Source organism: Heterocephalus glaber, unplaced genomic scaffold (genome assembly GCF_053883595.1).
Source record: "Heterocephalus glaber isolate CG9 unplaced genomic scaffold, H.glaber_assembly_v1.0 deba00000331, whole genome shotgun sequence".
Taxonomy (NCBI): domain Eukaryota; kingdom Metazoa; phylum Chordata; class Mammalia; order Rodentia; family Bathyergidae; genus Heterocephalus; species Heterocephalus glaber.
This window is the reverse complement of record NW_028258142.1, coordinates 46,207,888-46,234,219: the sequence shown is the minus strand read 5'-3', so window position 1 is coordinate 46,234,219 and position 26,332 is coordinate 46,207,888. Positions and strand designations below refer to the sequence as shown.

The 26,332-nt window shown below is 36.6% G+C and overlaps 1 protein-coding gene across 30 annotated transcripts in view; it reads left to right on the top strand.

The window, feature by feature from the left end:
* Positions 1-26,332, top strand: part of Dtna (dystrobrevin alpha) — a 374,420-nt gene that overhangs the window by 313,755 nt on the left and 34,333 nt on the right. For 14 of the 30 annotated variants that reach the window (XM_087193512.1, XM_087193498.1, XM_087193490.1 and 11 more), the window contains 2 exons: positions 18,161-18,248; positions 22,720-22,817. In XM_087193512.1, coding sequence (XP_087049638.1) covers positions 18,161-18,248; positions 22,720-22,817 — 186 coding nt within the window. Of the gene's footprint in view, positions 1-6,092; positions 6,171-6,720; positions 6,814-18,160; positions 18,249-22,719; positions 22,818-26,332 lie in introns of all 30 variants that reach the window. The other 16 variants (XM_087193429.1, XM_087193447.1, XM_087193439.1 and 13 more) reach the window with 2 other exon arrangements.

The following is a 26,332-nucleotide window of genomic DNA, read 5'->3' as shown; positions in this document are numbered from 1 at the left end:
GACCACCAAAGCCCTCAAAATGCCCTTTCTCCTCTTCAGTGCCCACAGCATTATGCTTCTGAGGGTCTACTCTTTGTTGGCATTAAGGCTTCTTTGTAATAATCTCACTTATCTTGCCAAAATCCTTGCCTTGTTTATATGAGAGAGTTAACTAGTCTTTTCCTATGTTAAATGGGCTTCTTTAATTACGGCCCATCTTCTTCATTTGCCATGATAAGGACACTGAAAGTTTGAAGAGCTACTTTCTTTGCCTCCAATTTTAGAAACATTGCTTAAAAGTTTCATAGGCATGTTCATTGCTGCAACTTCTGAAGTGGTAACCACTCACAAAAAGAATCATTTTGCTATTATATATAGCACCTAGCAGATCCTCTTGCTCTATAAAATATTAGAAAATTGCTTCTAATTCATGTAGTGTGTTGAATACAGTCTAATACATATGCTCTTTTCTGGTTTGTCACAGCACAATGTGTTACTATTGAAACTGTAGTAGGTTCTTTGGTACATATGGGAAAGACCCACCCCAAGCACTTTCCAGATGTTAATTCTTCCCAGTGGAGCAGTATTGTGGATTATTTTTGTTGGCTGACTGGGTAGTCATTTGGTTGCCTGGTTTAAGTTTTATCCAAGGAAAGGCTGATTCATTGTGTATTTTTTCAGGTTTTTTTCAAACACTTTTACTTACACAAAGATTCTTTACCTAACAACCCAGACTTTAAATCTGGCTTTAAATGTTTAAACTAAATTTTAAACATTTGTAATTTGGTTATCAAAAGTGACTAGAAATAAAGTTAAGACACCGAATTCACCTTTTGCTTCCAGTTTTCTCCATGGCTAATTTTTCTGAGATTAAAGCCCATCCAATTCCAGACATAAAAGTACACTTATAAATCAACATCTGGCACCACCCTGAACGTTTCCTCAGTCTTTTCACACTGCCTGGCATGCTATGTGAAACTTGAAACAATCATCTCTGCAGATAACGTTTATTTCATATAGCCTGTAGCTCCATTTTTATGCTAGATTTTTTCCAAACTTGAATTAACCTAGTCTTCACACCCAATTCGAGCAATTTCCTATATTAACCTGCGGGTGACTTATAAATAAAACCATACTTGTCTTTCTTCTTAACTTCATTAACCTTTCTACTTTTACTAGAATGCTTTAGTCAGTTTCTGCACATGCCCTGTACCTGGTGCCAGAGTATTCTACGTATAGGCTCTCTTAGCAAAAATACAATTGGTATGACTTGATAATATTGGGGAACAATGTAGTAAATGTGATAAGTCAAATATGACCAGAGAATTCGTATTTCTTCCATAGTACCTGTTCAAGATGGTTCAGCATTTGTACTAGTCTGAATTGATGGGCAGCTAATTTTCCTTACGAGACACTAGCTTATCTTTTAAGTGTGTTTACTGATTTGCAAATAGCAGATATTTTATATTTCGTATCTAAGCTATTGAACACTAGACAAGAAAAGGGAAACAAAATGTTTCAAGAAATTATCTCTTGAAAAGATTGATTCATAGATTATTTTATTGTACTTAAGTTAGCTTAATGGTCTTATTACTGGACAAGGTAAATTATAGTGAGATGCAGAATCTTAATTCACAATTGAAATTTACCTAAGAAGGGAGCCAACTTTACAAGTTATTCTTCGCAAGTTCAAGTACCACACAAGTTAATCAATTTTTTAACAATTAATAGAAATGAAATCATCTGTCTTAATTTGCCATGACTGAAATATTACTTTCATTTTCATCATTGTGGAACCAACTATTCCACATTACATAATTTGTTGACATAATATTCTTGCTTTCTATGGCTAAATCCAGGTCTTTAATACTGTGCTCAATAAAAGAAAAAAATCTTTGACCAGGGTCAATATAGTGACACAACAGAAACAGAAAAGTGGTTTGCTGTTGTTTTTTTTTTTTTGAAAAGGCATCTCAAATTTAAGCAAAGATCCAGGAAATATTTTGTGTAGTTCTGTTACATTAGAACAGACAAAACTGTTTCTACTAAAGTAAAAATTCTGGCATCAGTTGTCACCCTTCAAAACAAAGGAGAGAGTTTTAAAAAAAATAACTATGAAACATTTTGAAATTGTCCTGTTGTCTATGGCCATACCACCCTGAATGCACCCAATCTCATCTGAAATTGTCCTATCTTCTCAAAACTCATTGTGTTATTGTATTTGTGTATGTGTATGCATAAAATATTTGGAAGAAGCCTATTTATTATTAGATACGCTATTTTCCAGAGGGTATTTAGCTTAGTGGTGCTGTGCCTGCCTTGCAAGCACAAGGTCCTGAGGGTTTTTTTACCAAAAACAAAAAAAATTGTCTAAAGGAATTGTCTCTGCCTTTCGGCTTTTGGCATAACACACAAACTTCTGTTTGTGTTTACTGTTCTTCCATCCAGGGACTCCAGCAATGATAATATGTTTGCAGGGGGATGTATTTATATCTCGGCGAGGGCTTGATGGAAAGAAAATGAGAAATGTTGAAATACAATTTGGGGATGGTGGTCTTGCTCAGAAAGATGTATCCACCAAGTGAAGGGGAGCTCTAAGCAGTTCCTAGCTTCAGAGGTTAAGGGAAGATTGTGTTTTGATTTGAGTGAAGGGCGTGCAAAAAAAGGGACACCTTTTGAGCTCTAGCTGAAGTTGTATGAAAGGCAGTGTTGATTCTGATGCACTGATAGCCTGGAAGCACTCATTCTGGAGTGAGAAAGTAAGTTCTATGTACCTGTCCCCAAAGCCCACAGTCATTGAGAAATATCACTTCACTTCTCCATGCACACTCTCAAGCTACAAAATGAGTGTTTGAAAATCTAAATTATTCTTATAATGGTGTGAGAATACATTGCCTTGAAGACATCATACTAAACTACATATTGTCACTATCTTCACAACAATACAGGAGGAAAAGATACTCACTTTTCTTCCCTTCTCCAAGATCCTTCAGAGCTGCAGAAGAGTTTCTAGTGGAAGGAATGTTATATAAAAAGGACTTTAAAGACTCATGTTTAAAGTGAATCCTGCCTCCCAGTCAACCCTCTAAGTCCTTGGCCACCATGTCATTTTGAGAGTGGCTGTTTTTTCTTTTTGTCATCCACTTGGTTACCTCTATTTTTGGCTATCTAAAAGCTAGTGATAAGAAGAATTTGAATTTAGTGCTAGGAAGTATAGAAAGTATGTTAAGAGTGAACACCAAAAGTCAGAAATGCTCCTGGCACTAGAAATCAAGAGCTATAGCAAAACAAAATAATTTATTTCCACAAGCTCAAAAATGCATGTGGTGTCACTTTATATTTTCCTGGAACTGATTTTTCCAAGAATTTGTGTGTAAGGGAAAGGAAAATAAAAGCATTTAAATTATTCCATGAAACCAATATTGCCAAAGGTCAATGAAAAGAAAATAATAGAAAGAAAAGTGATGCATATACATAACTATGTGTTCAATTCTTTGACGGAGTAAGGGGCCTAGAGAAAAAGAAGAAAAAGAGGGAATAAAGGTAAATGGAGGAGAAGAAAGAAAAGAAGAGCCCAAAGAATTGAAAGGAAAGAAAAAATGAAGCCACCAAAGGAAATCTAGCCAAGTGCGCCTTCCTGTCACCTGTCACTGTGTGACACTCACATCAGCAGGGCTCCTCTGGCTTGTAGAGAGACAGAGAAGTGGAAATAGCTTTACTGACTCACCTACTTCCTCCCATAAAGCATCCCTGCGATAATTTGTAGCAAACATATCTTCACCGTTGATCTTTTGTGTTTCTTTTCTCTATTGCTTCACCATACCCAGCCTCATCCTGCTGATTGAACCCAAGGCCTTTACACTGAGTTACATCCCCAGTCCTTTATTTTTTATTTTGAGACAGGATCTCACTAAGTTGCCCAGGCTGGGCTCAAACTTTTAGTCCTCCTGCCTCAGCTTTGCCTGATACTGGGATTACAGGCATGTTCCACTCTGCTTCTTTCTTTTTATCTTGTATATTTAGCATCTGTGGATGTACCCATGAAATTAGGCTTTTGGTTTAAGGAAAATTTTCTGGAATTCAAAGATGAAGTAAGTACAACAAGGCAGGAAAGTCATTTAGTTTGGAAGGAAGAATAATTGATATATTTCAGAAAGTATTTTGAATGATTCTCCAGGCATCTAAAATCAATTATGCAATAGCTACATCTACCTTAACTTAAAGTTAAAAAAAAAAGTTGGTGAGTTTCTTGGGCAGCAGAGAGACTGTAGTTACTGAATAATGAACATATAGAGACTGGTTTCAGTAAACAGAGTTTGAAGTACTGAGATAATAGAACATCTCAGAAAACATCCAACATTAAAGGGGTAAGGTGGTTATTGGCCCTGATGTCCAGGTTTTATAGTATTAGAAGACAAAGATCAATATGCTGAAAAACATTTAGTCTATTAAGAAAGTAAATTCTCCTAAAGCATTAATCTAATTGATTGTTTTAAAGTTGTGGTGCTCCATTGCTGAGCATGTTGACTATAGTTCATCATAATAATGCACTGTATATTTCAAAATTGCTGAAATAATAGAGTTTAAATACTATCACCACAAAAAATAAATATGTGAGATGATGGATAGTTAATTAACTTGATTTAATCATTCCATAATGTATACATACATCAAGACATTACATGTACCCCCATACTCTATTTTAAAGTCAATTTTGTGCACAGTTTGTACTTTTTAAACACAATAATTCTTCCTGTAATAGATGTCTTTGTGAAGGGCTGAATGAAAATGTCATACATTTAACAAACATGATTGACTATTCTTTCCTAGGCATTTTCCTTATAAATAAAATCTGATATAAATTTACCAGCGATTTCACTATTTAAGGGATCCTTAGTATATAATATTACAAAACAAGAATTTTAACTATAACATTCACAGCTCTAAAGTGATATGTATTTATAAATTTGCTTTTAGTATTTCAGCCTGAGAGAGTGGTACTTTCTCATAGTACAAACTTAAACTTTTAATTAAAAGTTTAATAAGATTTTAACTATTTTATAAGCCTACAAAGATACACAGATATAGATTTGAGTTAAACTTTCTAGGAAATTGTGGAAAAACATCATAATTTAGATCTCACTAGTTAAATATTTGGCATTCAAAATGGATGTTTTATTTTTGTATTTTTTTATGATAGTTCAGGTGGTAGTGTTAAGTATACCAACATGTAGGGCAAATTCATAACCTTCAAAGGAGCAAACTCTAAAAAAAAATACATGACCAATTCAATTGTAATACCAAGAACTAACAGCATATTTCCCAGTGAAGCATCGCAGTAGATCTTGGGTAGCTTAGACTTGACCACACGTAATTAATCATCACTTATATTTCTACTTATATTTTAATAAAACCACATTTTAAACTTTAAAATTATCATTTAATTGCTAAGTCAAATTAATATTTTTCATAATGAATCTAAAATGTTAAGAATTGCTTTACTGATGGAACCGCTTCACTAGTTCTGCATTGATATTGACATAACTATGACTATATTTATAGACCTTCCAGATGTGTTTCTCTGTTTCTCTGAAAGCTTCCCTTATAGCTTCACAGCCAAGTTCAGGTGACTTGCACTCAGAGTAGAAAACACGTCTAATGTAGCAGCCATCTGTAGGTAATTTTCAAGTCTCTATTCAACACAGCTGGAGAATTTAAGAAAGGCTGAGAAACTCCTTGAGTGAGATCTAAAAGCTGACAGGACTTAGTGAACTACTGGACTGCTTACACCACGATATCCTGTAATGAATGTTGAAAGAATTTTCATGATGTCTAGACTTAGGCACTGTGGATGCTTGCTTATTAAGCAAATAGCAGAGGTCAGATCCAGGAATAAGTTAGCTTTGTGAAATTGTAACTATGGTTCTCAGGCCAGGTTTTTACTCCTATCTGAATTCTGTGGAAATCTGAAAACATCCTGTTCATTTCAAAATAGTAAGAGATCTTTCCAAATAGAGCTTGGACATAGACTTGGGAGTTTCTGTTGCCAGTTTCTATTCTCAAATCTGTTGCTGTGTTTAAGCTCTTCTTGGCTTTCCCATCTTATTAACTAGCTCTCCTCCCAAGGACAGTGAAGTAGAGCAGAACAAAATGCTGGCTAGGGCTGCTCCAGCTTTTCTGAAGGGCAAAGGGTAAGTTAAATCCAGAGTGTACTGGAACCCTGAATTAACTAAACTAAAAATGGAGTTTCTTTCATTAAACCTGCTGTGTGTGAAAGCCTATCTCTGATTTAGTAAAAGCAGCACTATCATAACCCAGTTAACAGTGCCACATAGTTATTTCAAGTGGACACATCTGTTGTGTTATTCACTTTTCCTGATTTCCTTTTTCTTCTTCGTTTAAAAGACTAATCTGATGATTTGGTTTTCCGTGATACTTAATCTTTGCTTGCAACCTTTTGCTGTACAGATGAATTCCTTAGCCTTAAGGGTTGAAGAATGCAAATTTATTTTCTAAAAGGTTTTTCAGCCTAAACAGAAGTCTTTGTTTTAAAAGGTAGCAAAATGAAATTGTGGATTTTATTGCTTGGATTTTGCTTGTGTTTTTCACAGAACTTCACTTACATTCTTCCTTTATTGGCTTGGTTTTCTACATGCTTTTTTATCATGAACTCACTCCTACTTTCTCGGCTCCTTTCTGTACATCTTCTTAATAACTTTCTTTCCTCCTGCCCCGTTTCAGGATACAGTACAGCCTAAATGTGGCAGACAGGCTAGCTGATGAACATGTGCTCATCGGGCTGTATGTCAACATGCTCCGGAACAACCCATCATGGTTAGTGCAGGCTTGGCTGCTTGACTGTCCTTAGAGAAATGATGTGAACTAGTGACAAGCAGTCCTGGCAAGAGACAAATCCCTGCATGAAATAGATGTGTCACCGAGGCACTTTTTACCTAATTCAATTGGGAAGTCTTTGGGGATGTTAGTTTGAATGCTTCCCATTAATATACCATAGAACTCATATTCTCACTTATGTCTTAATTATGTTTAAAACCTTTGTGAATGGAAATGTTAGTATGTAGGTACATGCAGAATTCTGAGTCCCAACAGTCCATCCTCTGTCATGTATTATGTCATACTACAAGATCATGAGGCAAGAATTTGTCTTATTCCAAGGACATGTCTCTGCTGATATGGGAAACAATCCTTCATTTCAGTTAAGACAGAAGTAAAAAAAGAGGGAAAGTAATGTGATGGGATCATAAAATGGAAATCATTTCTCTAACAGTGATAATTATGAGAGAAACTGTATTTCAACAATTCTGTTACTTAAAAATGTGTCTGAGTAACTATGCTGCTGAAGCCTGCTTTCAAGACCTGGAAATGCAAAGTTTACTCTTATGTTTGTGAAGTTTAGCAATTCAAATAGGCATTCATGAAGGATAAATGCATTCATAAAATGTTTCTCTATATTAATTTTGACATAGTGTCTTAGTTAATTTTCTGGATGCTGAGACAAAATACCCAACACCCAAAGTTAAAGGAGGAAATGTTTATTTGGCTCACAGTTTGTAGAGGTTTCAGTCCACACTTGGCTAACTTCAAGGCAAGATAACATCAGATGGCCATCACAGAGGAGAAACACTCATGGCAGGCAGAAGGCACCAAACACAGCAAGCCACAAGCAACAAGCAGTACCCACAGCAGCCCTCTTTCTGTCCTTTATATTCTACCCAGTCTACTCACCCTTAGGGTAGATAGCAATCACACCCAAGGTGAGGCACCCTTAATCCTTGGATCATACCATGAATCAATCCCAGCATCACACACTCTAGATCTAGCCACCTCTGAAAAGCTCCATCTATGACCACCTGAGGCTTTGGTGGGACACCTAGATACAAGCCATAACATTCCACCTCTGACCCCTAAAAGACTCATGTATATACATTTATGCATAAGGCTTTCACTCCATCTCTAAAAGTTACCAAAGTCCTAATGATTTCAGCATTGCTGAAAGTCCAAGGCCAAAGTCTCCTCTGAGCTTTAAGGCAAACTCTTAGCTGTGAGCCCCTGTACAAATGAAAAGAAAGTTAAACACTTCTAACTTACAATGGCATAAGATAGATATTTCTATGCCAAAAGGTGCAAGCAGGGGCACAGAAAGGAATGGGACCGAAATAAGTCCAAAATCCAGCAGGGCAAACATTAAGTCCTATAGTTTCACTACCAGTATCCAAGGCAGTCTGTGGCAAGATGTGAACTCCAAAGGGCTTGGCTGACTCGGCCCCTATGGCACTGCAGGTGGGTATAGCTCCCACAGCTTCTCTCTTCAGCCAGTTTTGCTCACTCCTCACAGTTTTCCGCAGATGATCCATTTTTCTGACTTCTCCAACCTTCTGGTGCCTCCGCTGTACCTTTGGCTTCAAACTCGCAGTTTCACACACTGCCCTCTGAGGAGCACACTGCCTGGCCTCCAATGCCTTCTTCTGAAATCTGGGGGAAGCCTTCCTGACCCCACAACTCTTGCATTCTGCATGCACCTAACACCAGAACTATGTGGATGATGCCAAAATCCACTACCACCTGGAGCAGTAGCCAGGCTTCCTTCTCTCTTGGCCATAGGGCCTGAGTCCCAGGATCACTGAGCACTCTGAACCTAATCCCAAGGAACACATTCTCTAAGCTGCTACCATTCTGAAACATAGTGCTCTATAGCTGTCTTCTCAAAGTAAATTCTTTCACTTTTGCAGCACAGAGGCTGCAAAACGAGTCATGTTGTTTCTTGTGATGTCCTCAGGCCATCTTTTCTATTCTGTTCCTTCTTAGCACCCAAGTTCTCTGCTCTGTCTTTACAGTCCGTAGCTTTCCTGGAGTTTCCTTTCTGGTCAACTCAAAACATTTTAAATCACCTGCTCTTGATTATCAACATAAATCTGGCTAAATGCCCTCAGCAAAAGCCATGCCACCACTTCAACATTAAACTGCTTTGAAATTTCCTCTGCCAGATTAATTAGTCTGCTGCCCTTAATCTCAGTCTCAGGCAAATTCCCTGGACAAGAGCAAAATATAGACAAATTTTATGCTAGAGCATAATACACATGATCTAGAGTTCAACAGCCAATGTAGTCCTTCCTCCCAACAGACACCTCCTGGGCCTGGTCTTTACCAGCAGCATATCTATCAGCATTCTGGTCTTCTGAGCTCTGACCAGAATCTCCCATCAAGTACAGTTTAATGCATTCCAAAGCTGCTTCTTCAGATGGCATCTTCAAATCTTTCCAAACTCTTCCCACAGCCAGTTCCAAAGGCTCTTGAACCACATGGCCAAGTAATGTCACAGCAATGGCCCCACTTCCAGTACCAAATTATATCTTAGCTAGTTTTCTTGTTACTGAGACAAAATACGCAACACTCAAAATTAAAGGAGGAGAGGTTTATTTGGTTCACAGTTTGTAGAGATTTCAGTTCATAGTTGCTGGCTCTAAAGCAGGGTAAGATGGCAGAGGGGCTTCACAGAGGAGAAACAGTCATGGCAGGCAGAAGGCAGCAAACACAGCAAGCAAAAAGCAGTGCTCACAACAGCCCTCTTTCTGTCCTTTATATTTTACCCAGGCTACCCACCCTTAGGGCAGATAGCAATCACACCCAAGGAGGGGCACCCTTAATCCTTGGAGTCAATCCCAGTATCATATCCTTAATGCCAGCATCACACACTCTAGATCCAGCCACCTCTGAAAAGCTCTACTTATGACTGCCTGAGGCTTTGGGGGGACATCTAGATATAAGCCATAACACATAGGTCATTGGCTTAAGTTACTTGCTTTTAATAATAAATGTGCATTTGCAATTTGAATAAAAGTTTGTATTATCAAACTAGTTTCAACTACTGCTGTACAAACAAGTGAGTCTTTGGAAATATTTTAACTTTAGCTTTAATTTTCTCTGAACTAAGGACCCATGGATTTTCCAGGGTTATATCTATTGAGTGGGACAGTGGGTTAAATCTCTTTTAAAGTGGTTCACACCTTTAGCATCAGGTTCCTTTCCTCTTCTATTTCATAAAGGCATTCCTCAAACATGATCACTATCGCTCGATACCATCGCCACACTACTTTAGGGTTGTAAGAGTCTTTGTTTCTAGAACTCTTTCCTTCCTTGACTCTTTCCAAAGCTCTTCCCATTGCTGACCTTTCTGACACCTTTGACCTAATTTTGCAAGATTGAGTAAGACCATAGTTAGATTTGGTGAATTCTTTACTATTTATTAGTTTTAATAGATATATGACACATATACTAATTTTTGCATTAAAAAGTATAACAAGCACACTAGTTTAATTTTATCCTTTTTTACTCTTCAGCTGATCTAAGCCACTCACTTTGTTCAAATTTCCTGAGCTTCTAGATTTAATAATTTCTACTATATTATTACTCACTCTCTCAAAACCATGATTGCTTTAATCTTACTCCCAACAAATTTGTAATATGGTAGGTGAGAATAAAACTAAATTCTGAATTACAAAATCAGCACATCAATAATCTTCCAAAATACAGAAGACGGTGATATGATGGCACTGTTTCCTCTCCCCTGTAATTCCAAGCACATCCCAGTCATTTCCACCACTCTTCTTTGACCTTTTATTAACCAAGGTTGTAACAAAGAAATCTCCAAAGAGAAAAAAGCTCAGAGTTTGTCACTACCAGCCATTTTTCCTACTCAAGCGATTAATCATATTGCCTTGATGGTCACTTAAGACCATTAAACAGTCTCAGCAGAGGCACCTTACATCTGCCTGATAAAGGCTTCAATGGGATTTGTATTCTGAAAACAAAGCAGGGTGTAAGACTGATAAATGAGGCAAACTCCATCTGAGTACCTGCTTTCATATCCTTTATAGCTTTTTTTTCTGTTCTTAAGAAGTTCCAACTTCTTCAAATTTGTCATTTCCCCTTTCCTTTCCCTTTTTTGTTTAATTGGATCCTAACAATTTCACAAACCTATCTTGATTATATAAACAATACAATAATCTCTCACTTTCTTCACCATCATTATAGTTATGATGCTTTAACATCATTCAATTATGGTAAAATATATAATAGTAATAATCATAGTTACTCTTTTTTAAAGTACTTGTCTCATGGCAAGTTTGGTGCCAAAACTTTATATACTTGATTTCTCCTAGTCCTTAGAATAACCCTGTGGAGTTAATATGATCATTATCATTTTATAGATAAAGATATCATTTTAGTAACTGTACCTGACTTTCCTACAGTCACACAACTGCTAGGCAATGAGCAGAGTATTTAACTGTTATCCAACCAAGTTCACAACTACTATGCCACAGGACTTCTTATAAAACCTGCATTAACACATGCCTTCCAGAAAGCATTTGTGGGTTACTCCTCCACTCTCCAATCTTCATGTGTTTGTTTACTCACTTAATGAATTACGGAAACTATATTATTGTTTCTTTTTTTCAGTACTGGGGATTGAACCCAGGGCCTTGCTTTACCATGGAGCTACAACCCCAGCACTTTTATTTCCTTTAAACAAATATTTTGAGTACATGGTATTAATAAGAATGGTAGTTATTAATGAGTTACCTTTATAAATTTAGTTCTATAAGTTTGACTCTTCATTTTAATGTTAAGCTGCAAAAAACGCAAAAGTTTTGTCTTTAGTCTCTTTTACCTCATCAAAGAATCAAGAATAGGGAAAAATAAATTCTACATTTATGGAGTGCTTCAAAAATTACAGAGCTCTTGCCCACATGTTATTTAATTTGCTTCTTCACAGCTCTAGAAGTTTGGATGGAGTAATTTCCATTTCAGCAATAAGAAAACACAAGCTCCGAGACATTGAGGACTTATCCTAGGTCATGTGCTACTAAAGTCTTACACAGGAGGTCCCATCAGTTTTTCACTTCACTCCTCTCCCTCCTTTTCTCTGCACCCCTTGCAAGATGCTCAGCAAACAGGCACCCCAGAGCTGGGCTTCATGAAAAGCTTTGGTTTTGTCATTATTCAGCCATGTTCCTGATCAACTCTATGTGGGGAAACTGATTCATTTTAAATAGTCTGCTGCCAAATTAAAGAGACACTTAAGTCATTGCTGGTTCTAATGTCAGAAAAGCTAAACAAATAAGCAGAAGCTCAGGAGAGAATTTCTGCTGTCTTCCTAATTAAAAATAAAAATCCTCTGTGGTTTTTAAGCACCTTTTTCATGGAGGGGGAAGGAGTCTCAAAATCTAATTCAGTGAAGGTTTTTTCTGCCCTCCCTGAGAGTTGGTCAAGGACCTACACGAACAGTGATTTATAAAGAAGATTTGTGGCAGGCAGACCAAAAGATTGGAAACAACCCCAGAACTTCTACCTGTGACCACAATTTATCCTACATGACACAATTCAGAAGCTTCTAGCATATTTCTCTCAACTTTGTAAGAGAGAGAAAGCTGCTGAAGGTACCCTTCTGGGGTCTGATTAATTGCAGTCACTTGGTGAGACTCCTGACCTCATAAAACTGGGTTAAAATTGTTCTGTTTATGTTTTTCTCAAATAGAAAAAATTATACATTTATATTATTAATAGATTTCTTGCTAAGTGGATTAATAATGCAACAAGTTTAAATTGCTCCACAATATTTTATGTTTGTGAGGGGAAATATATATCAACTTCACTCTAAGAATTTCTAATTTTGGATTTTATATATGAAGTCTAAATTTTAATACCATTCCTGCTTAAAATGGGTTACTGTATTTCGACTGCACTTAGTATGCACTCCAGGCCCTTCTCTGTGGTCTACAAGCCTGTCTGTGATCTAACTCTTGCATACTCCTCTCTCACCCTCACTCCTCAGCAAGCTCTCCCCATTCAATCAGAATGTCAGTCACATGTTTGATCAGTTCCTAAGTCAAGCCTTTCCCCACCTCAAGACCATGATACTAGCTAGCTCTTCCCTCTGCCCAGAACATTGTTCCTCATATCAGTCTTGTCCCTCCTTCCATATTTGTATGCATAGACTCCTCTCTGACTTTCAGCCCTAATGACACCACCTCAGGTACATCTCTCATATTAGTCTCTAAGACGGCATGCTATGAGTTTCCTTCTCTCCTTAGCTGTTATTGTTCAGTGGGTAGGTGTGTAGGTGATTTACCATCCACTTTCCCCTAATCCAGTGGTGGCAAACATATGGCATGTGTGCTGCAGCGGGCTGTTTGTATCACTGAAAGCTCTAAAAGGTTTGCCTTCCCTGCCCTAGTCTATGGGACAGGGACTCTCTCTAACTAGTTCCATATTTCTGACACCTAACATAGTGCCTGACACTCAGTAGGTGCCTGAAAAGTATCTATTGGTGTCACAGAACATTGATAGTGCCCTGGGGATAAAATTCCCTCTCACCCTAAATAAAATCCTTACAAATTCTCAGAAACCTCTTTTACTAATAAAACAAATATTTTCACTGTTTAAAAATCACCTATATAAAGTAGCCCCTAGTACTCTCCGGTTTAGGAGTATAAAATAGATGGAAAAGGAAAATTATATTAAGTTTTATGTAAATAGAGGTAACTGTAAACAAAGACAAGCACCAACCATTCATTGATGTGACAAGACCAACTAATAGAGATTTTAAAAACAAATAACAAACTAAAAGTGATATTGGGCGATTTTTTTAAAGTACACTTTTCACTACTTTACTGAGACTGCCATAGCAAATTATCACAGAACAGGGGCCTTGGAAAACAGAAATTTATTTGTTCACAGTTGTGGAGGCTGGAACTCCAAGACCAAGGTGCCATCAGCTTTGGTTTCTCCTGATGCCCCTTTCCTTGGCTTGAGGTTGAACACTTCCCCACAGTGTCCTTATGTAACCTTTCCCTTTGCCTGTGTATGCCTAGGGTCTTTTCCTCTTCCTAACAGGAAACCAGTCATATCGGCTTAGAGCCCCACCTTTCTGATTTCATGTAACCTTAATTATGCTTCAAAGACCCCATTTTCAAAGTTACTCACATTCTAAAATACTGGAGTGCTGGGACTTCAACATATGGACTTGGGGCGAGGCACATTGAGTCACTTCACTATTGAATCCACCAAACTGTACGCCATTAGTATTTTTAATGTGTAGGCTAAGATTTAATGGAATGCATGACCTTCATTGTAACATATTGGGTTGTTAAAGTCAAGGTCTTGATAAAAGAATTTGAAAAATCCCTAAGGCAGCCATTATAATGATAAGTTTTCATTATTCATGAAGATGGCCATTTTATGATTTTCTGTCTTTTGCAAGGAAAAAGGCCACAGTGTTAAACTTTTTAAGAGTTAGTCTATTTCCTTCCCCATTCTTTAGTTCCATAGAAATACTGCCCCGGCCCCAGTAGCACTTCACTCCTTTCTACCTCATCTCTTTTGTGCTCATTTACTTCTAATTGCCTGAACAGTGTTCTAACCCCATAGCATTTCACTCTCAACCACCTGCAAAAGATAGGCAATCATCTGAAACATAAATCCTTCACTTAGGTGTTAACTAATAATACCTTCTTCTTAGGCAGTAATCCTCCCTCTAGTGACCTGCATTTTAACAGAATGTACATGAGACAAAAGGGATTTAAGATTAATCTCTAGTGATAAATTTCCTGTCCTCATCAAAACAAATAGAAAAATATTGGAGGAAAATGAAGAAGCATTTCTGGTACCTTTTGGATTACTATAGAATTCAGAACAGACCCGTAGAGAAATCAAAGAAATGTGAACAAACCCTGTGTTCGCAATTTAGTAAGCCCTTCCTCAGCTGGGGCCACTTGGGTTTCTCAGAATGCCATTTGAAATCACTAGCAACAGACACTGACCATGCATTTAAGGGAGAAGGTGAGGAGCTTGGAAAATAATGAATTTTTCTACTCAGACATATAGTCAACACAGCAGCCACTTTTTAATTCATCATAGTCTTATAGCAAGATTACTGATTATAAAGTCCTAAAACAAATAGGTAGGGCTAGAGAAACTGTTGGAATTGGTATTTACTTTAATGATTTAGGGATTATTGGTCATTCATTTTCAACTATTTATAATGGAAGTCTTGAAATAATGGAATTCATCACAAGAATGCCTCATTCACCTTTGTATAATTTGAACATACTGGAAAGGCACATGTGGACTCATAAATTGTTCACATGCACAAAAGGGTAATACATCACCCCAGCCCTCATTCACGCTATGTTGGGGGAAGAAAGGCATGGAATATGAGTTATCACTTGCTAGACAGAATCCCATATCTTCACATCTTACATTGCCAGGAGGCTTTTTTTTTATATAACCTTCATATTATTTATACTGGCCTGTCATTCACAATAAAAGATACTTTTACCATGAGGATTTTTATCAAGTTTTAAGAAATTACTTATTTATCAAAACACACATGAGCATTTCTGACAAAGTCACTTTCAAGTAAACTGATCGTCATCCTGGGTTTGGAGCAAGAGCCCTGCTGTCTGCACAAACTGCTGAATAAAGCATATAGTGCAGAAAGAAATAAAAGACATGTTAAATCAAACTATATTGTCTCTCTGTATGGTTGTCATATGTTTGAAGCGAAGACAGTATAACTTTCTCCTTCTTACTGAATCTATGATAAGAAACTTAGTTATTTTTAACCTTCACAGAGTGCAGACATTGTCTTGTGAAGACAAATGTCTGCTTTATGCTTCAATTTTCCAGAAATAATTCTGCCTTTGACTATTAAAATGTCCTTATTCCAAGGCTAAATTTGTGTTTTGATTGAAATCTCGATCTATTTCAGAGGTGATATTACACATGATTGGAACCCTTTCTCCTAGAATTTTCTGTTTTGAATTTTTGTAAAATATCACATATTCTATGTAAATATCAATTAAGTACTCATGAAAAATGGTCTCTTTCATGTGGTTTACATCTTGGCTTCACTTCATGTATTTGGATTTCCCATTGTATTTTCAAGATCTTCTAGATCCTTTCTACTCAAAGTGTTCTTCTTGGACCATGTGAAGCTTATCAGAAATTAAGATTCTCGAGTCTCAACCAGCCCTATCTATCCCCACTACAGAATTTAGAAACTGCCTTTTTCATAAAATTCTAAAGTAATATGTTTATACTTAAAGCTTGAGAAGAATTGCTCTGGTTGGTTCAGATAGTTGATGATATTTTGAAAGAACCAGAATTGTTAATGAATCAAATAGGTTACCTAAGAGGCAAAATAATAATATAGTATTAACTAACATTTTTTGAGCATTTAATGTCCAGGAATAATGATACCTTGATGCTTTTCACATGTATTATCTCATTTGGGCAAAAGGAAAGAGGAGTCTCTTTATGGAGGATGGTCCTGTGAATTGGTAAACAGGGAAATTCAGTCATAGTACAGTTATTTATTGTAGCCCAGAGGAAAAGGCTAATCTCAGAGTGGAAGGGTTCAGGATTAAAATAGGTATAGCTTACATATGTGAGGGGTATAGACAAGAGTAGAGATAATGGAGACAGAAGAATCTGAATTCCCACAGAAAATACTATAAGTAATGGACTCAGCCAACCATAGAAGAGTGGAAGAGCTATTTGGATGTGACAGAGTTGACATGCATGAAATGATTTGCATGCATCTTACTTAGAACAAACATACACTGTGGTGTATGTTTACTATATATGCAATATACATGTACATAACTATTTATTGTGTAGATCTGAGCCTTTGAAATGGATAATTCTTGTAATCTTTATGTAGGCATAGGAATATATATTTTTAGTGTATACTCGTGAAAATTAAATTTCCTGTAAAAACAAAAGTGTAAGAGCCAATGAAGAAGAAAATAAGTATGTCGGGAATGAAGAAAACTAGTTTCTAATCTTGATTCTCACCTCATATACACCATAAAAACTGATAAGGAAACTAAAACCAATTAATCTGTTAACAAGATTGACAGAACTTTTTAAAATGGCATCTAAAACTTAGTCTTCAGTGAAAGGCTTCAAAAGACTAACTTTCCTGAAATGGGAAAGTGTATAATACTTCTACTTGGATTAGTTTTAGAGACTCAGACCAACCTTATTCTAGTGTAAATAGTTTCTATAAATTTATAGGAGACACTAAACAAATTAACATCAATGTCACTGGAAAATACAACTATAGCTCCCCTTCTTTTGAAGTAAATAAAGGCAAGTTCCTGGAAAGTAATAGCATAGATAAGAATTGTACTAGTTATCTATTACTGTATAACATATTACCCCAAAGCTTAGCAGCTCAATGCAACAAACATTTAGTATCTCACAGTTTTGTGGAGGAATCCAGGGGCTTAGTGAGATCCCTCTGGCTCAAGGATTTTAATGATGTTGCAACAAAGCTGTTGCTCCAGCCCTAAAGTTACCTGAAGGCTCTGCTGGTGCGGATTCACGTGATTGTCAGTGGCACACAGACCTACCCACAGGGCTGCTTTATAACACCACAGCTAGCTTCCCACAGGGTAAACAACCTAAGAAGGCACAAGAGAGGAAGCCCAACATGAGACCCATGATCTTTTTAACCTGCCTTTGGAAGTGATATTCCATTCCTCTTTCCATATTCTATTCATTGAAAGTGAGTCAGTAAGTCCAATCCACCCTAAAGAGGGGGAAATTACTGTATATAAGGATGTGATTACCAGCAGTGGACATCACTGGAAGCTAAATACAGTTGGTTTTTTCCTTTCTGCTTGCTTCCGTATTTTCTAACATTGATTTTGGACATGGATTACATGTGTAATGAGGAAATTAAAATATTAAAGGCAATTACAAGGGCCAGGGATTTAGCTCAGTGGTTTCGCTGCCTACCTCCCAAGTAAGTGCAAGGTCCCAAGTTTGACCCCAGGTACCAAAAAAAAAAAAAGGAAATTACATTTAAAATGAGGTATTCCTATGCCAGAAATGTTGATCAGAAAAGTCATTTCTTTTTGGAGGTCTCTTAGTAAGATGATTGAATTGACAGAACACAGGATTTATTATTGACCTTCCTGCCCACAGATTAGTTCATATCATGAAATCCAAGCTGGGGATCATTAACCTAACAGGGTTTTGTATAGCTTGCAAATTTTTGGCATTGAAAAACTGAAATGCCAAAACCCCCAACAATGATATGCATGTACTAATCTTCCCTATTGTCTAAATCTCCTTTCTTGGTTCTCAACAGTATGCTTGAGAGTTCCAACCGGCTTGATGAAGAACACAGGCTGATCGCCAGATATGCAGCAAGACTGGCAGCAGAATCCTCCTCGTCTGTAAGTACTTTGAGTGAAAGGATTCATCTGTTGGCATCTTGCATCCTTGAATTTCATCTGTCACATCCGTTGTTATCTTGAGAGCTGATGCTAATTAGCAAGACAGTGCTGGTTTGTTGTTCGTGTGTTTGTTGCTATATTTATGGCATCTTGGTAGTGAATTCCTGGTTTGAAAGTAGCAGACTTGAGGAACAAAAGATCTATGGTAGTGTGACACTGAAATTGAAACAGAAGCCCCACACCCCACTTTACCCAATTTTGTCCCCATACGAGGACCTATAGAAAGGGATGACAACTGGTTATGATTCCTCAATAGGTTTAAATAAGATATATTTAGCAAAGACACTAAATCTAGGGCAGAATAATCACTAGTGAGGGTGAGTTGTGATTGATGCATCACAAAATACAATGAGCTGAGCAGGAGGGGAGCAAATGGGGAAGCTGTTCCGTCCTCTCTCACCTGGGATGTCCCCTTTATCAGACCCTTCATGTCAAGCATTTAACTAACAATCTCAAATGGGAACCATGACCCATTACTCTCTGATATCAGTGATTGTAGCATTAGAAACTACCGTGATCCAGATGGAAAGGAATTTGGGGCAGGCTAAAATTGTACTGTGTGGCCTAAAAATCAGGCATGACATTTACAAATCAGATCCTTTACCTTAAAATTCTAGATTTCCAGCTTATCTTGAAAGACTAACAATACCAAGTCCATGTCACTCACAGCAGCATGCAACTGGAGTAGAATTACTCTGCCACCTTTGGACAAGACAAGGGGTCACCATTTACCCCCAATCCCCACCCTTGGTCCCCCTCTTTCACTTAGGTCACCTCCCTGGCTCTATTCAACATTTGAACTAATGACCCCTAATGGGGTACACTAACTTCTCTGGCCTTTGTTCTTTCTTTTTCTTAAGAACATAAGTTACTTGTGTTCTTTGCCTATTTATATCATATAACAACCTTTGTAAATCTGTCACAGTGAAGACATTCTCATACTAATTCTTCTTCCTCTGTCGATGTCTTCATAATCACATTCTAAGAATGTTACCATTAGCTAAATAAATCATAATTGGAAGATGTCACCAGGCTACAAATGTCTTTTACTTGAATCCATTTACGTAGTAAAGTCCTACATCTTTCTTCACTGTGGTCTTCTCTTGGATCTATTCTGTTTCCTATTGGATCCTACCTTTCTGTCCCTCACCACTCCATACCCTGTGGATTAGCCATTCCAAATACACCATGCAAATGCCTGGAGTCTAACAGATTACTTCTCCACCTCACTTAAGGAGGCAACTCAATGCCATGTCCTTAATATTCCTTCCCTAACTTTGTAATGTGACCATGTTTCTTCTGTGCTTCTTTTGAATTGTGTGCAAAGCCCACCCACAGTAATAATCATACAAGTCACATTTATCTGTCTTTTGAGGACAAGCAACATATATTTTTATAGGACATCTGCCATAGTATATGCTATATAGTAGATGCTGAATTTTTCTAAATGTATTGAACAGAAGAATAAATCAATTTTGCCTGTTTTGGGCAGTCTAAAACTTAAGGAAATTTCATCCAGATAAGAATGTCCTCAAATTCAAACCTTGAGTCTGAAATGCTTCCTAAAAGACAGTAAAATAACCAATAAATTTGGTGAACATTTTTCTCAATCAAATGAGAATATGATTAGTCAGCAAGCCAGATCTGGTCTTCAAGAATATTGGATGGGCCAGGGATTTAGCTCAGTGGTGCCATTGCCTTCCTCGCAAGCACAAGATACTGAGTTTGATCCCTGGTACAAAAAAAAAAAAAAGAATATGGGACCCTTCCATAGCCTATAGTTATTAAAGTGTAATTGGCTTCAAAAGCCATATAAAGATGTAATCTTGGATTTCTTGATAGCTACAAATTGAGACATGGCTGCATAAAAATAGGGGGATTGAGTGCTTCTCAGTGCCTTCTGTATAACTGTGGTCCTTCTTAGACTTGGGGGCTTGGGTGACAAGATCAGGAACCCATATAATATGTTTCCAGTGTGGTGATCTTATATCTCTTATGAATAATATTCTGAAAATCTATTTTCCTCTCTCTGTTTCTTTTCTGTCTCTAGTTCTCTCTATACCATCAGTTAAAGAAGTTAAATCTAATTACATGTTCAAAGTATATGGACACAGTAAGGATTAATATCTCCCCTTTGTTTCTTTTTCTTTTCCTTCTTTTTCTTACTCTTTCTATCTCTATCTTTTGCCTCTCTTAGTCTACCTATTTTTCTTTTCTTCTCTATTTCAAATTTCCCATTGTTCCTCCTTTTTTTAGTTTTCCCAATAAGACCTATTATATGGAACTAACCTACCATTTATTACTTTTTATATTTATTGACTACTTAAAATTCTTACTTCTAATTTTTAAAAGCAAATAAAAGCAATATATTTTTAATCTTCAAAGAAAGATAATGTTTCTTATTATTTATGGCTTGATATTGTTTTTCCCCTACATTGGCTACTATTGATTTAAAAATAAAATAAAAAGAAATTTCTTAACCCTTCATAGATCAACATACTACTCAACCCAATCCAATTCATTTTTATACATATAAACTAAGAGAAATTTTTACATTTTTTATTGAAGAAAAATCAAAAGAAGAATCATATTTTGGTCAAGAAAAAATTACATGAAATTCAAATTTCAGTGTTAGAATATTATTAAAATATTACCACCTTCCTTGTTGACAAATTATGTATGCCTATTTCCTTGCTACAGTAACAGAGCTGAATAGTTGCTGCTGCTGTTTGGTCTGCTCACATATTTTCACTTTTTAATTACTATTCTAGTACAGCAAAATCATAGCTTAGGGTATTCTGGTTATATTGCTGGGCCCACTCATTGCATGATTTTTTTGGGGAAGTCCTGATCAATTAATGTGAACAGCAAAGCCATGCCTGAAATCAACAGTCTTTTGTCTATACACATAATGTATGCAAGAAAGAGAAATTTGTATAGTGAAATCACAAGAAAAACCTGGATCACAGGTCAAAGCTGCCATGTGCCAAACATAGCTATAGAAAGCAAGTTAGGGTGTAGAACACAGGACCTCAAAATTCTTCATCAGCAACACAAGTTATTTGTCAAAAATGAATACAAAACAAAAATCATAGAAGAGTGTTTTTGAAAGTCAGGCTTTTACCAATCTGCAGTTTCTGGACATTAAAAAACAGGCTGAGTTTCTCCATGTCTTTTGGCTTAAGCAGCAGGTTACACATTCCTTAGTAAAAAAAAAAAAAATTGTGATTTTTTTTAAATAAAACAATAAAAAATGACTTGGAGGAATTTCTATAATGTACAAGCAAAATAAGGAAAAAAGCAAGACACAGAGAGGTGTACCTAATCTAATCTCATTGTATAAAGCAATGCCAAATAAGCCCACATAAATAAATCCACGTACACCAATATTTTGAATAAATCCACATATACCAATATTATGATTTTTTTATGGTATGTGTGTGAGAATGAAGAAAGCTATGCTCCATATATATCAATTATTAAAACTAGTTTCATGATTGAGGACAGTGGGTTATTGTGGTATAAATGTAGAACAATAAAATGTATATGAATCTATTAGAGTAAAATTAGACATAGGAATAAAGAAGTGCATAAAATCATGCTGACCAAAAGAGTCTTATTAACTGTCTTTAGAACTATGAAATTTTTATCAGAAATTTACTTTTAATTTTTAAATATATTTTTTAAATTGATACACAATTGTTCATATTTATGGAATACAGTGTGATATTTTAATACATGTATATAATATGTAATAATTAGATCAGAGTAATTAGCATATCCATCATCTCAAATATTCATCATTTCTTTGTGTTGAGAAGAATCAAGATCCTCTGTTCTAGCTATTTTGAAATATACTATAAAAATGATGGAAGGAGCAGGGAGGGAGGGGGAGATCAGGAGAAAAATCAGAAAAGAGACAAAAAAGAATTAAGATCTATTATGTACATGTTCCAACTCCCCATGATAATTGTAATTATTATGTATTACAAACATGTACTAATAATTTTTTTAAATGATTGAACAATAATTCTACAGAAAGAGCCATCTTAACAATAAAATGGTTTTAAACCCACCTACACTGAGAGAATAATTGCAATGGGGATAGGATTGCAAGAATGAAATAGCTTCCCAAAGACTTCAAATCGGGAAGCTGAAAAGCAATTTTTCCTATGTTTTGTGTATTTGCTTCCCAAAGAATTCTGTTCTGTTTTTCCACTGTTCTAGATCTGCAGGAAAAAAAAATTGGTTCTTCTGAAAGAGATAGCAATTTAATTTTATGTGTTTTCCCTCATTTATTTTGCTAGAAAGATTCCTCTTCCTTGTTTGCATATCTAATGACTCCTGTCTTCCCAAACACACATGGGTTCACATTCCCAATGTTAAATCATGTAAACTACATATTTTACAGCAGCCAACTCAACAGAGAAGTGCTCCTGACATCTCCTTCACCATTGATGCAAATAAGCAACAAAGGCAGCTGATTGCAGAACTAGAAAACAAGAACAGGTAAGGCTTTATAGATGTGTTGGCTTTTTCATCAATTTACGTGTTCATCAGTACAGCTGTGTTTTAAAATCTCCATGATTTTCACTGTATGTACATATTTACAGAAAGTTGGCTTCTGAAAAGTTGATTTTTACCTCTTTAGATATACAGAAGCTTCATTTAAAAACTATACACGACCGTCCTCTAGATAGTCTTGCTTCCCTTTTTCTGACACATTTATTTCTATAACAAGCTGTAGAACAAGTATGGCCTTCCTAGGAACCAGGCAGTGTTCTTCTGACAACTAGTTACAAGCAGAAGACTCACCTGAGATGCTTCCTGTAAGGACCCAAACAAAAGAGGAACTTAGATCAACAACACTGTCACCCAACTGTTCAACACAAACATCTCCATGTCCACTCCATCAGCAGGTCCTCTCTCTGTTCGACAGATTGATTCATAGCAAATCTGAAACCTGTTCACCTCATCTCTACCACCAGCTCCCAGTCCAACCTGTCATTTTTTAAAACAAATTCTATCATGTTATTTATGAAAATCATATGATGAGTTTCCAGTACACTTTGCTTAAAATCCACTCTTATTACTATGATCCGCAAGGTCCTACCTCTCCTGCCGACTACCTGCCTTTCAGCCACAGCTCCACTTGCTCATCACACTCCAGCCTCTTGTGGCTTCTTCCTGTCTTACACCCTTTGCTTTGATCATTCTTTTCAACCTAGAAAACTCTTCCTGTAGGTTCCAGCAGGATGTTTCCTCATCAACCAAGTCTCAGTTTAATGTCACCTCCTAAAGACCTCCCATCTAATCTTGCCCACTACTTCCTATTCCAGCAGCTGTCTGTTAGGTCCTCTGTGTGTGTGTGTGTGTGTGTGTGTGTGTGTGTGTGTGTGTGCATGCGCTACCTATCACTATCTGAAATTATCTTATGTAGGTGTTTGCTTCCTTGTTTATTGTTTGTCTTTTCTGATTTAAAATGGGAATTCTTTAAGAACAAAGGCCATGCCAAATTCCCTCTGTGTCCCAGAACCATGCCTGTAATATTGCAGATGCTCGTTAAGTATATGCTGAATGATAAAATAATGAATGGCTGAGTCACATCTGAAACTCAGTCCTGAGTAAGCCCATCATAGGAAAAACTTGTACATTATATATTTCTAAGAATAGAGCCAAACTATCTTAATGTTCAATCCCATTCTTAAACACTGCTGTCACTTTTGAGATTATAGCAGTAAAGGAAAAGAGTATGATAATTATTTTCTGCCTGGAGAGCCTGACCTGAGAACTTTGGGATAAATTATCAAAATATACTTTAAAGTTTTACAGATAAAAGTTAAAAGGTAAGTATCGACTCTGTTGACACATTTTCATATTTTTTTTCTAGCAAAATGACTTTTGGCTTTATCTTCCTAAGACCTGGCTCCAGTCATTAGGACACAAAGTAAAATTAAAATATCTTAATAAATGTGACATCATGACTTCAGAGTCTCTAAAACTATGCTGACCCCCTAAAAAGAAGTGTTATGTGTGACCCCCCTCAATTTGCCAAGTAGTAAGCAGAAAGAATTAAGAAGGCAGAAAGTGGAAGCAAGGTGAAGAATTAGGTCAAAAATAGCCAAACAAATTGGAATTTGTTCCAGATGGTGGCAAATCTGTGAAACTGCTGATTCTATTTTATAGAACATTTATTATATCCACTGAGTGAAAATAATCCTGCTAAGTCAGGAAAGGTGTTGAGAGAAGGGAGCAATTTCAAATGATCAACGACATTTAAAATCTAGTAGGAGAAACAATTCAAAGAAAGGAAAGGGGCACTTCTGGAGCCAGTGTGAAATGGGAGCAGAGTCAGGCAGCCTAAGCATTTGAAATGAATAATGCAGAAGAACCACCTAGGTCCCTGGAATGGCTCTATGACCATTACCTGTTATAGGAAGAAGGAAAATATAAGCGCCATTTTCACATGTTGCTTTACATCAATCCAGGTACCAGAAAAGGCATGGAAAGAGAGAAAAAGAAAAGAAAAATGGGCCAGCTTTAAATTCTTGATTTAATCTAGAGTTTCAACTCCTTTAGAACAAAACCTTAGCAAATATTAGAATTGGAATGTAGGTCGTGTTTTTTTTCTGTTTATTCAACAAAGTAAACCTATAACACGTAGTATAAAAAAGTTATTCAAAATTAGTCAGAATTCATGGATGTAAAATACATCAGTGAGTGTCTTATAATAGTCAACAGAAAGAGCTAAAGGAGAAAGGGGGCAAGGATGAGGGAAAATGTATTGTCTGATCTAGAACTGGAAGACTATGCCAGCTGAAGGCCTGATTAAGCTGTACCCAAGGTGAGGCCTCTTTCTCAAGAACAAGTTGGCTTTCATTTAGAACTTCTCACAGAAATCATCAGTACCCTCTTTCCCAACTCTTAGTCTCTTTTCTCTAAAACATACAACTGTGATTCCATGTACTATAATTCTAACCACAAAGGAGCTCTCCAATGAGGAAAGGTCCAAAGTTCAGATTATTAACACACAACTCTAGCTTCCAGGCACAGGAGAAACCTGGGTCTTTCTTTTGAGGTGTTGGGGAGACAATAATGACAATCATATATGTATAATGCACTACTACAACTGTGTAGTGTTTCATCACATCCTCAGAACAACTATTTGGAGTAATAGGGTGACTATTGTCATCCTCACTGTACAGATTAAAATTAAAAGTTGAAATGTCGTTTCTACCCTTTTTCAGCCAAATGACTCGCTTCATCACCATTGTGCTCTAGGTTGTGTTGGATAAACTTGATGGAGAATGCGGAGTTTTAGCTGAACTTTTCAAGACAGTTCAATTAGGCAGTGGAAGACATAGTTACAGGTACAATTACACATAGATCCGGGGAAAAGTGATGAAGACAATTGCTAGACTAATGCCCAGTGAGTTGAGATAAAAAGTAAAAGGAAATTGTCAATATATAAGGCTTTACACTAGGCCAGAGAATTTGAATTTTATCCTTTCATAATAGACAGAAGTAATCAGGTAAGTGACAGACTGTCTGCATATTTATGGTAAAATAATTAGCTTATTAAATATGCAGATTGTATCTATAAAGGGTTAACTAGAAGCTGGGAAGTGATGAGAACTTATGTTAAATAGATGATGCCAGAAATTGGATTAAAAAAAACCAAAACAGGAAATGCTAGACAAAAGAATAAATATTTCTGGAATGTTATTTTATGAGAGTCTATTACTCCCTTTTAAATTTTCTATTAGGGCTTCCAGACTTTGTACGAGTAATCTTCACACAATCCAGATTTCACTAGTGACTCTCTTTTATTTCACTTTGTTGTTCATTCCTTCTTCCTCTCCATCTGTCCTAATATCAAATGAGGAAAAAAGTCAGGACTTAGGGGTGGGAATAAGGTAGTACAGTACATCTTATGCAGAGTGCATAAGAGAGGAGGACACACTTCCAATGACCTAACTTACTTCCACTAGGCCCCACCTCCTAAAAGTCCCATTACCCTCCTA